Genomic DNA, 12,832 nt, shown 5'->3' with positions numbered 1-12,832 from the left:
CCTCTCCCCACGCCTGCAGCTGCTTTGACATGGGGGCCAGAGGGAGAGTAAAACGTCAGAATAATGGGGTCCGAGGGCAGGGGAAAGATCCACTCCTAAAAGAACCGAAGCCGGACCCTTCTTTCCACCCGAGACCTACCGCTTCTCTCCGACTGAGAGGAGGCTGCTGGCAGGAAAGGGCAGGCTTTCCGGGTTCCCTGGGTAGGGGAGCAGCCCTCTCTTCCCATTCATTATCCCTTACCCCCCAACCCCATTTACTCCCCGCCCCAAACAGGCTGAAGCAGATCCTAAAGGAAACCCAGGCTGTTCTTCCCCATCTGGAAATGGCTTTCCCAAAATCGGCCCCGTAAACTGATTATGAAACATACGATGTTAATTCGGAGCTGCATTTCCCAGCTGGGCACTCGCGCGCGCGCTGGTCCCTGGGGCCTCGCCCCCACCCCCTGCCCTTCCCTCCCGCGTCCTCCCCACCCCCACCCGCGCCGGCCACCCCGCCTCCTCGGCAGCCTTCGGCAGTGCGCTCCACTCGCCTTCGCTCTCCTCTCGCCCATGGAATTAATTCTGGCTCCACTTGTTGCTTCGGCCCAGGTCTGGGAGAGGGCGAGGGTGGCGGCGGTTTCCCTAGTGAATTCCCGAGGAGGGACCTAGCGCAGCGGAAAACTAGAGGGAAGCTTGGGGGGTGCGGGACTGGAAGTCGCTAGAAGCCTGGCACCCAGGCTTTGACTCAACAGCACTGAGACATGTTAGTAATCGCTGGCGTGCCCCGCGCGCAGGATCCCAGCGAAATAAGATTTCCTGGTGAGGTTGCGTGGGTGGATTAATTTAGAAAAAAGAAACTGCCTATATCTTGCCATCAAAAATCTCACGGAGAAGCACAGTCAACAGTAAACTTAAGAGACCTCGGATGTTTCCGTTGTTTAAACTTTGTAAGCTTGAAAACTATCCGAAGGCAATAAACATCTGCTCCTTTCTTCCCTTTCCAGAAGTCCATTGGAATATTAAGCCCGGGAGTGGCTTTGGGGACGGCTGGAGGTGCAATGTCTTCCAAGTTCTTCCTAATGGCTTTGGCCATGTTTTTCTCCTTCGCCCAGGTTGTAATAGAAGCTAATTCTTGGTGGTAAGTTGGTTCTGTGTGCCTACTCTTTCCTCTTCGTAAAAATACACTTGTATTATGTATGCTACAGTGTTGAAAGTTGGAGAGTGAGCCTGGGTACTTTTATCTAATATAGATGCATATATGTTCTATGTGCCTTTTAAATATGAATTTTCTTGTAACCTACTAATTTTGTAAATCATATACTCAGTTCCGCGGGGGAAACCCGAATCTATAAATCTCAGCTTTTTTTTTTCTATGAGGCCCTTGTTGAGCCGTGGGCTTGCAGTACCTAATATAATAAAGGGGAAATATACTCCTCTAATAATTGTAAACCTATCTATAAAAATGACTTTTTTGTCACCTCTTAGTAAAATAAAAAATGAGTTTTCCTTTTATTTTTCTGTCATTTGAGGTTATTAATCCACAGTGTCTGAAGTAGTAGAGTCCTAGGAGACAGCTAATTCCCAAGGAGAGACGTGCTTGCACTTGAAAATTGATCAAAAGGAGATGAACTTGAAGTAGTCAAATGTCCCTAAATGAGGCTTCTCTTTGGATTGCAAAGTACCTAGGGAGTTGGATGTTTTCTCCCTGGGAAAGCAATAGCGTGTTTCTGACTGTCAAATGTGACTTCTGGACACTGGATTTCCTGTCTTGGATCCTTCACATTCACACAAGGATCCCTTTTAATGTGTCTGAAAATACGGGTGATTTTCCTCAGACTGTATAGACACCCCTCTGTTCTTCAATTCATCGGAAGATACTGCTATCTCTTTACTTTTGATGTTCCTGTACTCTTAAGGCAGATCTATCTACTTTGTGGGCTCTGAGTCGATTTCTCCAAAGCCAGTGGCTGGTCTGTGAAAACCTCCATCCCCCCACCCCTTTTCTTAGTGAATCTCAGAAATATTGGTTCAGATACGTGGTGACCGGAAAGGAAGGCAGTGAAAACACTAACTGAGGGAGACAGATGGCCGGGTGGGGACTACACAATACCTCTGTTTTCTTAGTAGAGTTTAAACAGAGGAGTTTTATGAAGCCCTTCTCATACTTTGTCATGCGGACAAACAGGAGAGAAAAGGCATCTGTATGCTTCAAGACCTGTATTGCTGATGTGCTTTCAGGGAGGTGGGGGGCAGCTAACTCCAGAGTTCATGTAAATCTTGAGTGCACATCTCCCCCTCCCTTTGCAGGTCGCTAGGTATGAATAACCCTGTTCAGATGTCAGAGGTATATATCATAGGTGCACAGCCTCTCTGTAGTCAACTGGCAGGGCTTTCTCAAGGACAGAAGAAACTCTGCCACTTGTATCAGGACCACATGCAGTACATTGGAGAAGGTGCGAAGACAGGCATCAAAGAATGTCAATACCAGTTTCGGCATCGGAGGTGGAACTGCAGCACAGTTGACAACACCTCTGTCTTTGGCAGGGTGATGCAAATAGGTAAGAAAGCACTTGAGATGCCTGTTTGCTGTGTTCTGTACCTTTATGCTTGCTTGGATGCTTAATAGGGTGTCCACTTTACAGCTTGGGTGATGACTTGAGGATTTTTGTTATTATCCAGAACGACATTAATTCTGATCCCATCTCTGACCTTCAGTTTATAAACTTCTTGAACAAATAAATTCAGGAGGGGAACACCACAGATACCACCATTCCCTGCAACATTTCATTTTTGTATAATGCATTTTGTTTAAAGTAGAAGCAGGATACTTGATTTGTGATGGAGGAAAGCTGAGCCATTTAAATCCAAAGGCTCTTCTGATGGTTTGAAGTGTCTTAAGCACTATCCAAATGGCCCAAGTTGTCATCTTTCAGAACGTTGGCAATGCTAGCAGTAAGGTTTTAATTTTCCTAATATAGACATTTCCTGAGGCTACAGAGATATATAAAGTTAAAAGCTTTATTTTTAGTCCCAGAAAGAATTTTAATAAGAAGTGATACAATTTATGTGTATGATTTTCAACAATCGGCAGAAAAATACACGCTTGAGCTTTCAACCCAGAAACTTTGCAATAACAGTTTCAAGTGTTTTGCTTACAGCTTGAGTTTTAATGTTAAATATGTTGTTGAATTTGTTGATCCACTCAGGGAGGAGACAGCATTTAAGGTTGACCAAAAGAAAAAAAATGGGGGGGGGAGAAAACTCAGTTTGTCTGTGGTTTTCTGCAATAGTCTAGAATCCTACTTGACAGATGGGCTCTGTGTGTTTTCTAGTGTGAATATTTTAGGTCTCTGTAGTTTTATGCAAACAAGCCCTTATAATTAATATGACTGCAGTGACTCCAAAAGTAAGAAGCAATTTATCAAGGCAATTAACTGTTTATACTGACCGGAGATAAAAAGTTGGCTTAATATCCATCACAGATGGATAAAATACTTTGGAAAGAAAACCCTGAAAAGTGCATTCATTGAGAACAAAAAAGAGTTGTCAGTGGATGCTTGAGCCAAGGGACTTCATAAACTAAAATAACACAGGTTTGGAAGCCACTCCTCTAATCTAGTGGGAGAACAGCCTGTAGCCCCAGCCTGCAGGGTTCATGGGGCTTTGTCCTTTCTGTCAATGATTAAAATGTGCTAATGTATATCCTGGGGTCTGACTGGAGTAGCTAAGCCTGGGGGACTAGGAATGGTTACTGGATATAGGCTGCCTTAAGGTAGATGCATCAGGATATGGTAGAGACATTCCTGCCTTCTGATACTACAAGAAAGGAACCAAAAAAAAAAAAAAAAAAAAAAACCCTTCTAAACTATCAAAATGTCAACTTTCAGTGTTCCCTCTTATATGCTTCACAACTGCCTTTTGAACCATAGGACCACTGCTTTCTCACTGGAATTAGAAAAAGCTAGAGGAAGATGACAGTTGCAAGTGCTCTACTGTGTGTTCACTTGCACACAGCTTTGGTTTAGGATCCCCTCTTCCTCTTCAACATGTGGCCTGCTCTGGGCCACAGTGTACTGAATAAGCTCTTATTTGATGAGCTAATCTAAGTACTGCTGGAGATTCATTTTAAATGTGGCCCAAGATTCAAAGTGCTTGTCTCCTCAAAGCCTGACACTCCAAATGCCTGCATTTAATTGTCCCTTGCTAGTACCCTCTTTGGTCCTTGGTCTTATATCACTCCTTGTGGGGACTAGGCAGTGGGGACTGGGATGTGGGGCTTGTGTGAGTCCCATTCTCTCATAGCCTGGAAGGGGGAGAATGACTGGTGCTATGGGTAGGTCATCTGATGCCCCAAGAAACTTGTACAGACTGCATCCCCAGTAGCCAGAGGTCCTCCCCAAGTACCTGGTTGTCGTAGAGCAGAAAGCCATCTGGAAGATTAGGTGGGACTTTTTCTTCTTAATTATTTGAAAAAAGAAAAAGGAGAGCAGAAAAATTAGAATTGATTTTTGTGGATAAGAAGGAACAGGGACTGAAGTCCAAGAATGGAAAAATGGCTTTACCTTCTTTATCCTAACTCAGGCTTTGGTTGAAGTCAATGAACTTAGGGACAGTTGAAAACACCTTTGGTGCCCAAGGTGTGTCCATGTCACTCCAAAACCCCCAGGACCCCAGGGATGTGGAGAATAACACTCACTCTGTGAGAATGTGACCCCGTGAGGGGCCAGTGTCTGAGGAGCTCCTGCTGCCACCTCTGACCCCTCTCTCAGCTCATTTTTCTAAGGTGCCAGTTGCCCTGGAGGCACTGCGCACAGTTGCCTCCTGAAGGGCCCAGGCTTCATTTTGGAAACATTCTCATTTTTCATCGTGTTCCCCTTTCCTTCCAGCTTTTGTCTCTCTCTTGTCTTTGTTTCCACACTGTGAAGAGATGTCAGGAAGGCACCATTTTTAAGGGGTGTGAGGATCCAAGTCAGAATAGATTTCATGCAGAGGGAGACTCAACCAAATGAGCAACAGGGCGACTAGATAGATGCACAGGCCGCCAGCCAAATAGCACTTTTCAAACTGGTGTTTTTCTACAGTCAACAATTAGCTTCGAGATTGTACCAGGTTTTGCATTCTGGATGAAAATGGAAATAATTGAGCTAGACCTATGAAAAAAGTTTGGGTGATTTGTGTTTTGTATAAAAGCCCTTCATGTTCTGTGTACCTGAAGGACGGTGTGTGTGTGTGTGTGTGTGTGTGTGTGTGTGTGTGTGTGTGTGTGTGTGTCCTGTCCTCAGAACCTTAGAGTATCATTTTATCTCCTCTTCCTCTATCCACAACACTTTGATTCCACAGCTCTCCGGTCCAGGCCACAGCATTTTCTGTGTTATCAGTGTTAATCTCCAAATAACTCCCTGAAATCTGTCCGCCTGCCCTCCTCATTTATTTCCACTCCCCCATGTACTTTGCTGTCTAATTTGAACTAGACAGATGGAAAGCCCCACTGGAACTTTCTGGATGGATCCCCCTGCCATTCACTAGCACACTTCTGAAGTTATTCATTGTTAAGTGCAGGAGAGGAGAGTCTGTGTGAGTTGAAGCCATGGTCCTTCCTGGGGATCACAAATGGCCCCAGTGAGCTGTGAGACAGAGCTTTTCCTGAGAGAGGGTAGGCACCAGGGTTAGCAGGACCATCTCTCCTGGCTAGACCTTCTCCTTGGGGCTGGCTGGGACCTGCTGAGGTCTGCTTTGTTTTGCCCTGCCCCATAAAGCTTGCTAGCAAGCTTCCTAAATGTATGAGAAACCCAGTCTGGTACAGGGGGTTTGGGCATCACAAGGGACCTTTATTCCATGGGCATTCATTTCAATACCCATATTTTACAGTTGATCTTGAAAGGGAGGCTCCATCTTTAGCCCAAACCCAGGCCCAACTTCATCCAGGGGGCAGAAAGCTAATCCTTTCTCATAGTGCAGGTGTTTATTAAGTTGCTTCTTGTTACATATAGAAACTTCTGTGTATACTAGTCAAACTTTAAGCTAGTCTCTGCTAACAGATCTCCCATGAGTGTTTTATGGGGAAATAATCTCTACCAGTCTGAGGGAAGAACACTTTCTACCCCTCACCCCCACCTCCATCTCCCCCAAGTCTGTTTGCTTTTCCTTTTTGTTTTCATTTCACCACTCTGAGGCAAAGGCTATGGGTAGGGATATAGGGCAGGAGAGTCAGGGGGATGAGGGGTGGCAGTAGATGTGGTACCAAGACCAACCAGGAGGCTGTTTTAACCACTTGCTTTCAAATGAGAGATTTCAGGGCAGGCTTAGCACTGTTGTAGGGGTGGTAGAGTGGAGAACCCAGACAGTGGAGCAGGGGAAGAGCTACAGCTGCAGAGGGAGGGTGCCAGGTGAAAACTAACTGTGCCGCCCCAGGCAATGTCTGGCAGAGGATGGGGACCTGAGATTTGCAGAAGCCTCTAAGCCTAGTGAATTCCGTTCTGTTCAAGAAGAAAATGATACCGACATTAGAACGGCGTAAGGAAGTCTAGCCCAGTTCGGAGCTTTCCTTCAATGACCTCTTTCATGTGCATTTTTGGAAATAAGACATCTTGAATATCTTCAAAAGGGTTTAGTGGAAATCAATCCAGCAGTGTTGAAGTCCTGACTAGGCTCTGAAATGTCCCAGCAGATGCAGTTATCCTGTCTCCTTCGTTATGTGTGTGAACTGATCCATCCTTGCCCCAAGGTGGGCCTGGCGTCTGGGTGTGCTTTCAGGGTGGGGTCCAGTGTAGAGAGTCGACTTGAGGTTTATCTCTGCTTGTTTGCTCCAGTAGCAACTGAAGCATGTTGGGGTGCTCTCACTCCTTTACTAAATAATTCAGGTTTGCTATATGTTTAAGGCACCCTCTTCTCTCTCCAGGGAGCTGTTGTGTGTGTGCATGTGTGTGTGTGTGGGGGGGGGGGGTTCTGCACTCAGTCTCGGCCTGAGAACTGTTTGCTCTTGTGTTTTGACAAGTGGTTTCTTGTTCCACAACTGGGTTCAAGGCCTTGTGTACTGGGGACCCCCCACTTCACCAGGACTCTCACAGCCTTCTCAGGCTGCACAGGCCAGTGTGTTGGAGGACTTCTTAGCACCCCCCAACAACACCACCACTACACACACAGACACAGAGCAAAATCTAGGCCTCTGCATGGGGCAGGCAATCTAGTGACTACTGCTTGCTCATCCTCTCTCGCAGGCAGCAGAGAGACAGCCTTCACATACGCGGTGAGCGCAGCTGGGGTGGTGAATGCCATGAGCCGTGCATGCCGCGAGGGCGAGCTATCCACCTGTGGCTGCAGCAGAGCTGCACGCCCTAAGGACCTGCCTCGGGACTGGCTGTGGGGCGGCTGTGGAGACAACATCGACTATGGCTACCGCTTTGCCAAGGAATTCGTGGATGCACGAGAACGGGAACGAATCCATGCCAAGGGCTCCTATGAGAGCGCACGCATCCTTATGAACCTGCACAATAATGAAGCAGGCCGTAGGGTGAGTACCATGGTTCCCCGCCTTTCCTCCTCCCAGTGCGTCTGCACAGGAGCTAAACTTAACTCAGCTCAGGTCTCTGGAGATACTCATACCTTGGGTGTGCTTGGTTTCTTCTATCTTCCTCTGCCTCCTTCTCCTCCTCTCAGCCTCTTTGTTTTTCCTTAAGTCACTTCCTCCCTTGTGGGCCTCTTTGGAGAGAGGTGCACATTCCAGAAAGGCTTCCCCCTCCAGGGGCCTGAATGGTCCCATTAATAGGCCCTGGGTCCAGGAGCTCCAGCTGTTTTCTGAGAAGTATGTTGTATACCTTTGTAGCTGGTCCCCACCAATGGGTATTAGAGCTCACCCATTTGTTTCTGCCTTTCAGTTAGGGAAGGCATTAGGCACCCCACTGAGCAAGGCCTCACCCCACCTTTGGACTCTCTTTTTCTTTCTCCCTGTCTGCCTTGTGGATATAGCAGAACTGATGGGCTGAGTTTTTCCAAAGGGCTTTTGTTAGGGAGAAGACAGAAGTTTTAGCAGTGTGGCATTGCTTTAGTCTGGCCAGCAGGCCAGTCCAGAGAAGACACACTGACAATCCCCAAGCCCCCCGAGTCCCCTGTTCCTGCTCTTTCCTTCCCCTGGTGGAGATATGAAAAGCTACTCCAAGATATTTTTAAAAAAGACCCCCTTTCCCCTGCGGTTAAACACATGGCACTTTATGGCTGCTTTAAAATGAAGGGGTGAAAATGTTTCTTAACTTTGGCAGCATTGAAAACCAAGGCCATTATTTTTTTTTCCCCCACAGAACCCAAGGTGGGTGCCAGGAACTTTCTGGTCACAGATTTCACTCTTCTGTATTTTTGGGGTGAGGAACGAGGAAGATAATCACAGTGTAGACCCAAGGACTGGAAGGAGCTTAGAAGCTCTGGCCCCACACCCTCATCTCACAGATTAGGAAACTGAGGCCAAGAGGACCACTTAGTGGCTGTGTATGACAGTCAGTGGATCTGTGTGATAGACCTCTGTTAACTTTCTTGAGAGCTTAGGGCTGAAGAGCTGCACTCTGGCTACTGGAGATGCCGGCCTAAAATCAGGTCTCTTGGTTTCTGAACCTCAGTTTCCACATTTCCACATCTTTCTGTGGCCATGGCAATGACTCCCACTTGGAGTCATTATGCAGACAAAGGTATTTGGGTACACCATAGGAAATCTGACCTACAACAATGTTTCCTTTGGTTCAATCTCAGATTCTAGCTTGGTGTCAGTCAGTAGTCAGTACTTGATAAATGATAAATTAACTATTAAACATTACAGAATAATAGGACATAGAGAAGTCAAAGATTGTGTAGATAATCTCCACTAAATTCCTCTCAAAGTGGTTGGTAAACATTTGAGGGTAACAGGGAAGGACTAAGTGCAATGCGATTTTGCTTGTGCTTCCCCGAGGGGCACAGGTAATGGCCACAGAGAAAGTACAACATGTACTTGTTCAGGCCTTCCACCTCTCTAGGTTGTGGTTGTCATGGGTCCACATGATGAGCAGAGGAGGGTCCAGCTGCATTCTCTGGAAACCCCCTAAGAGCCCATTCCCAGAATCCCATCCTCCTGGCATCATTCCCCTCTATAGGATTGGACTGGCACATCCAGCCAGAAATGTCCCAGGCCATCTTTGGGCCATCATTATCACTTCTTTCCTAGAAAGAAATCCTGAAGGGCTTGTCCACTGACAGGAGAGGGTCAAGCATTCCCAAGTGGCAAGAGGGACCTCTGGAGAAGTTGAGAAGTGTCTTTGCTATTTTTGTTGCCCTTGATGTTGATACTTTGATCCGGTCACATTTTGAAATGTGAGATTTATTTGGTTGTGTTCTATCATGGGAATGATGAACGAAAGGAAGGATTTTGGTGAGTAAAGGTTACACAGGAACCAGCTCTTCTCTTTGTTGGGGGTTGGGTACCTTTGAAAGTTGTACACCATGCTAGGAAATCATATCAAAACTGCTTTTGGGCATTAGCTTTTGGTTTTCTTTAAAAGAGAGCAAAGGTTAAATATACTTACAAAACCTTCCTCAGACTGTAAGTCTTCATGGAATGAGAATATACTGTGGCCCCTATTAAAAGAAAGTCCTTGTGAATCCTTGGAGGAGGAAGGTGGTTGTTTGGGCAGAAGTAGCTACAGGTTCTGGACAGGCCCTGGCCAGCACTGCCACACCATGATGACTCTGGAAGTTTGCTGGCATGAGGAACTGTGGGCAGTCAGGACTATAAATAGGCAACCACCACCTCCCAGACTGCTGGGCACAGTTCTGTGGGGCCAGACCTATGAACGCTGCTCCTGGGAGGCCCGAGGTGACTGGGCAGAAACCCAGGGCCATGGCCCCATCACCCTGGAGAACGACCAGATTTACTGAGTGGGTTTTGAGTGCCAAGTGCTTCCTTGTCTTCCTCAATTTTATCCTCCTAACTGTGCTGGGAAGTTGGTACCATCCACAGGTGGCAAATAGGCTAAGAAAGGGACAGCTAGTTGCCCAAATTCAGAGGCAAAATATGACGTTCTATGTCCTCAGCCGTAAGGTGGTCCTTGAGACCTAGGGTGGGACAGGACAGAGTTGGGACTCTGAAGTGAATAGCAGGGAGCATAACTGAGACCCAGGCCAAGTTCCCCTATACCCTGCTGTGTGACCTGTGTGAGCCACCTACCTTTGCAGTGTCACTGTGCTGTCATTGATTCCTGCACATGCTACAAAGCTGCTAGTATGATTGGATGAAATCACAAGTGCCAGGACTGTTCTGCCCGTGGAGAGACACAGTGATATGGTAGGATGAGCGAACACTGATCCCTCTAGGGATGGATCCCTTCCTCACTCAGCACTTACCAAGTCACTGGTGGGGCTTACTGTCTAACTTCAAATACTGGCACTCTCCACTTCCCAGTGGTTGGGTAGGAACTCATCTCTCTAGGCCTCTGTTCCCTTCTCTGAGAATAGAAGGATAACAGCAAACATTTCAGAGGCTTGGATGTGGGTCTGCATTCAGGGAAGACAGGCAAGAAATATAGACTTCACATGGTACTGATGACATTTCCCTGCAAAAGTGGAGGCCACTGGAATATTGTGTTTTCTGTTTCCATTTGAATGTGTTAGTTGTAGATGAGATGATGAAAACTCAAGAGTTGTAGAGTTTTCAAAGAAGATACCAATATATCTAGTGATGGGGAGTGAAGAAGTAACACAACCCTTGATTCAGCCAAAAGATATGACTGCCCCTAGAAAGTGGAGGACAGCTTTGTTCACCATGCTCATGCCCGTATATCAGCTCCTCCAATTTGCACAGTAACCTTCCCCCTTTCCTTCTGCAGACAGTATACAACTTGGCAGATGTAGCCTGCAAGTGCCATGGAGTGTCTGGCTCGTGTAGCCTCAAGACATGCTGGCTGCAGCTGGCGGACTTCCGAAAGGTGGGCGATGCCCTCAAGGAGAAATATGACAGCGCAGCAGCCATGAGGCTGAACTCCCGGGGCAAGCTGGTACAGGTCAACAGCCGCTTCAACTCCCCAACCACGCAGGACCTGGTCTATATCGACCCAAGCCCGGATTACTGTGTGCGCAATGAGAGCACAGGCTCACTGGGCACACAGGGCCGCCTTTGCAACAAGACCTCAGAGGGCATGGATGGCTGCGAGCTCATGTGCTGTGGTCGTGGCTATGACCAGTTTAAGACGGTGCAGACTGAACGCTGTCATTGCAAGTTTCACTGGTGCTGCTATGTCAAGTGCAAGAAGTGCACGGAGATTGTGGATCAGTTCGTGTGCAAATAGTGGTGTGCCTGCCCATCACCCAGCCCCATTCCCAGGACCCACTTATTTATAGATTCTGGTTCTTTTTATTTTCCCCCAAGAATTGCAGCGGGAACCATATTTTTTTTTCTGTTACCATCTAAGAACTCTGTGGTTTATTATTAATATTATAATTAATATTTGGCAATAGTGGGGGAAATCAAGAAAAATATTTATTTTACGAATCTTTGCAAAGTTAGTATAAAACTTCTTTCTTCTGATGCTAAAGGATAAAGGGGAAATAACACATATTCCAACTTAGCTGCGTGGCTGGGGTTCACATCTTGAAGTTTAGGAACTATTTTCTTCTCAAATATAGAGTCCTTTGGGACGGTGATACCCAGGTGAAAGAGGCGGGTACAAACCATGAATGACTCAGTTCCTATGGCCAAAATGAAATGCAGATGCTCTGGTATAAGACAAAAATCTTAAATTTAGATATATTAAATAGACAGATATGCCAAAAATACAGAATATGAGATACTTCCCACTCCAGAGATTAGCTGCCTGCTTTTAATATTTCAGAATGACCTTTTAGAATATAAGAGCAAGAACATCATATCTTTGTAAGTAGGCATATCATGTGTGTTATTATAGCCCACCTACAGATACTGCATTTATGGATGTGCCTTTTTCTAATAGTTTGTGAAACCCGGGGAGCTGGTAGGCTGGTAGGCTGGATGTCCCCAGAAATTAGAAAACTTGAAATTTCCTACATAGAGGCCATAATCTTATGGTGTTAGCCCCAGCTGATTCTGTGAATACCAGACTTCATGTCTGGGAAGGGATTTTGACCCAGAAACTAACTCATTTTGAAAGCCATTTTTCTGTCTTAAAAATGAAAATTACCCATGCATTCCATTTGCAGATCCTCTCCCCAGATAACAAAGAAGTCCCATGTAGTTGAGCATTGCAGAAGGGCAGAATACCTCTTTGAGGAGAAAGTGGCAGCCACCTTCCTACTTGACCCCAAGCCCTCTCTGGACTCTCTGTGCCCTATGTGATGCTGGCCACACATCTAAATGGCAACTCCGGTGGACACTCATTGCTTGCAGGGCAGGACATGTACATGAGGAGCTATGCTCAAAAACAGCTACTTGGGGATTTTTTTTTCTCTAAAGTTTTTCTTTTGAGGTTCAGTAACTTCATGTGTTTTGCTGATATTACTTGGCCCAAGGAGTCCACAGAGGTGTTGAGACTGTTATAATCCTGTGTTTAGACTATCCATTTGTGCTTTTCCTATTATCCTGCAGGTGTATGCCAAAACTGTTCCTAGTGTACTTGAACAGTTGCATTTATAAGGGGGGAGGGAGTGGTGTAATGGTGCCTGATATCTCAGTCTTTTGTACATAACATATATATATAAATATACATATATAAATATAGATATAACTATATTTCAGTGCAGTCCATGATTTAGATTTACAGTTTGCTCTGGGCTTACTCTCTGCCTGGTGCATTGTCCTTCATTTAAGTCCCATGGGGATTTCTTTTTTCCAAAATTTTGAGTCTTGACATTGGCATATGACTCT

General features: G+C 46.1%; 1 protein-coding gene across 1 annotated transcript; it reads left to right on the top strand.

Moving 5' to 3' along the window:
• Window positions 1–980: 980 nt before the first annotated feature.
• Wnt5a (Wnt family member 5A) lies at window positions 981–11,282 on the top strand. The gene is made up of 4 exons (XM_035453469.1): window positions 981–1,117; window positions 2,287–2,537; window positions 7,197–7,489; window positions 10,824–11,282. Exons 1-4 carry the CDS (start codon window positions 1,038–1,040, stop codon window positions 11,280–11,282), a joined length of 1,083 nt encoding a protein of 360 aa, XP_035309360.1. The 5' UTR covers window positions 981–1,037.
• Window positions 11,283–12,832: the final 1,550 nt, after the last annotated feature.

The sequence above is a fragment of the Cricetulus griseus genome (assembly GCF_003668045.3).
Source record: "Cricetulus griseus strain 17A/GY chromosome 1 unlocalized genomic scaffold, alternate assembly CriGri-PICRH-1.0 chr1_1, whole genome shotgun sequence".
In the NCBI taxonomy this organism is placed as follows: Eukaryota; Metazoa; Chordata; class Mammalia; order Rodentia; family Cricetidae; genus Cricetulus; species Cricetulus griseus.
Note: the sequence above shows the minus strand (reverse complement) of the source record. Positions and strands in the feature narration are given on the sequence as shown.

Excerpts from the sequence above, each read along its gene's own strand:
- Wnt5a (XM_035453469.1), top strand. The coding sequence starts at position 1,038 with ATGTCTTCCAAGTTCTTCCTAATGGCTTTGGCCATGTTTTTCTCCTTC. Across the intron at positions 1,118-2,286 it reads ATAGAAGCTAATTCTTGGTG|GTCGCTAGGTATGAATAACC; the intron begins GTAAGTTGGTTC and ends CTCCCTTTGCAG. Across the intron at positions 2,538-7,196 it reads TGGCAGGGTGATGCAAATAG|GCAGCAGAGAGACAGCCTTC; the intron begins GTAAGAAAGCAC and ends CCTCTCTCGCAG.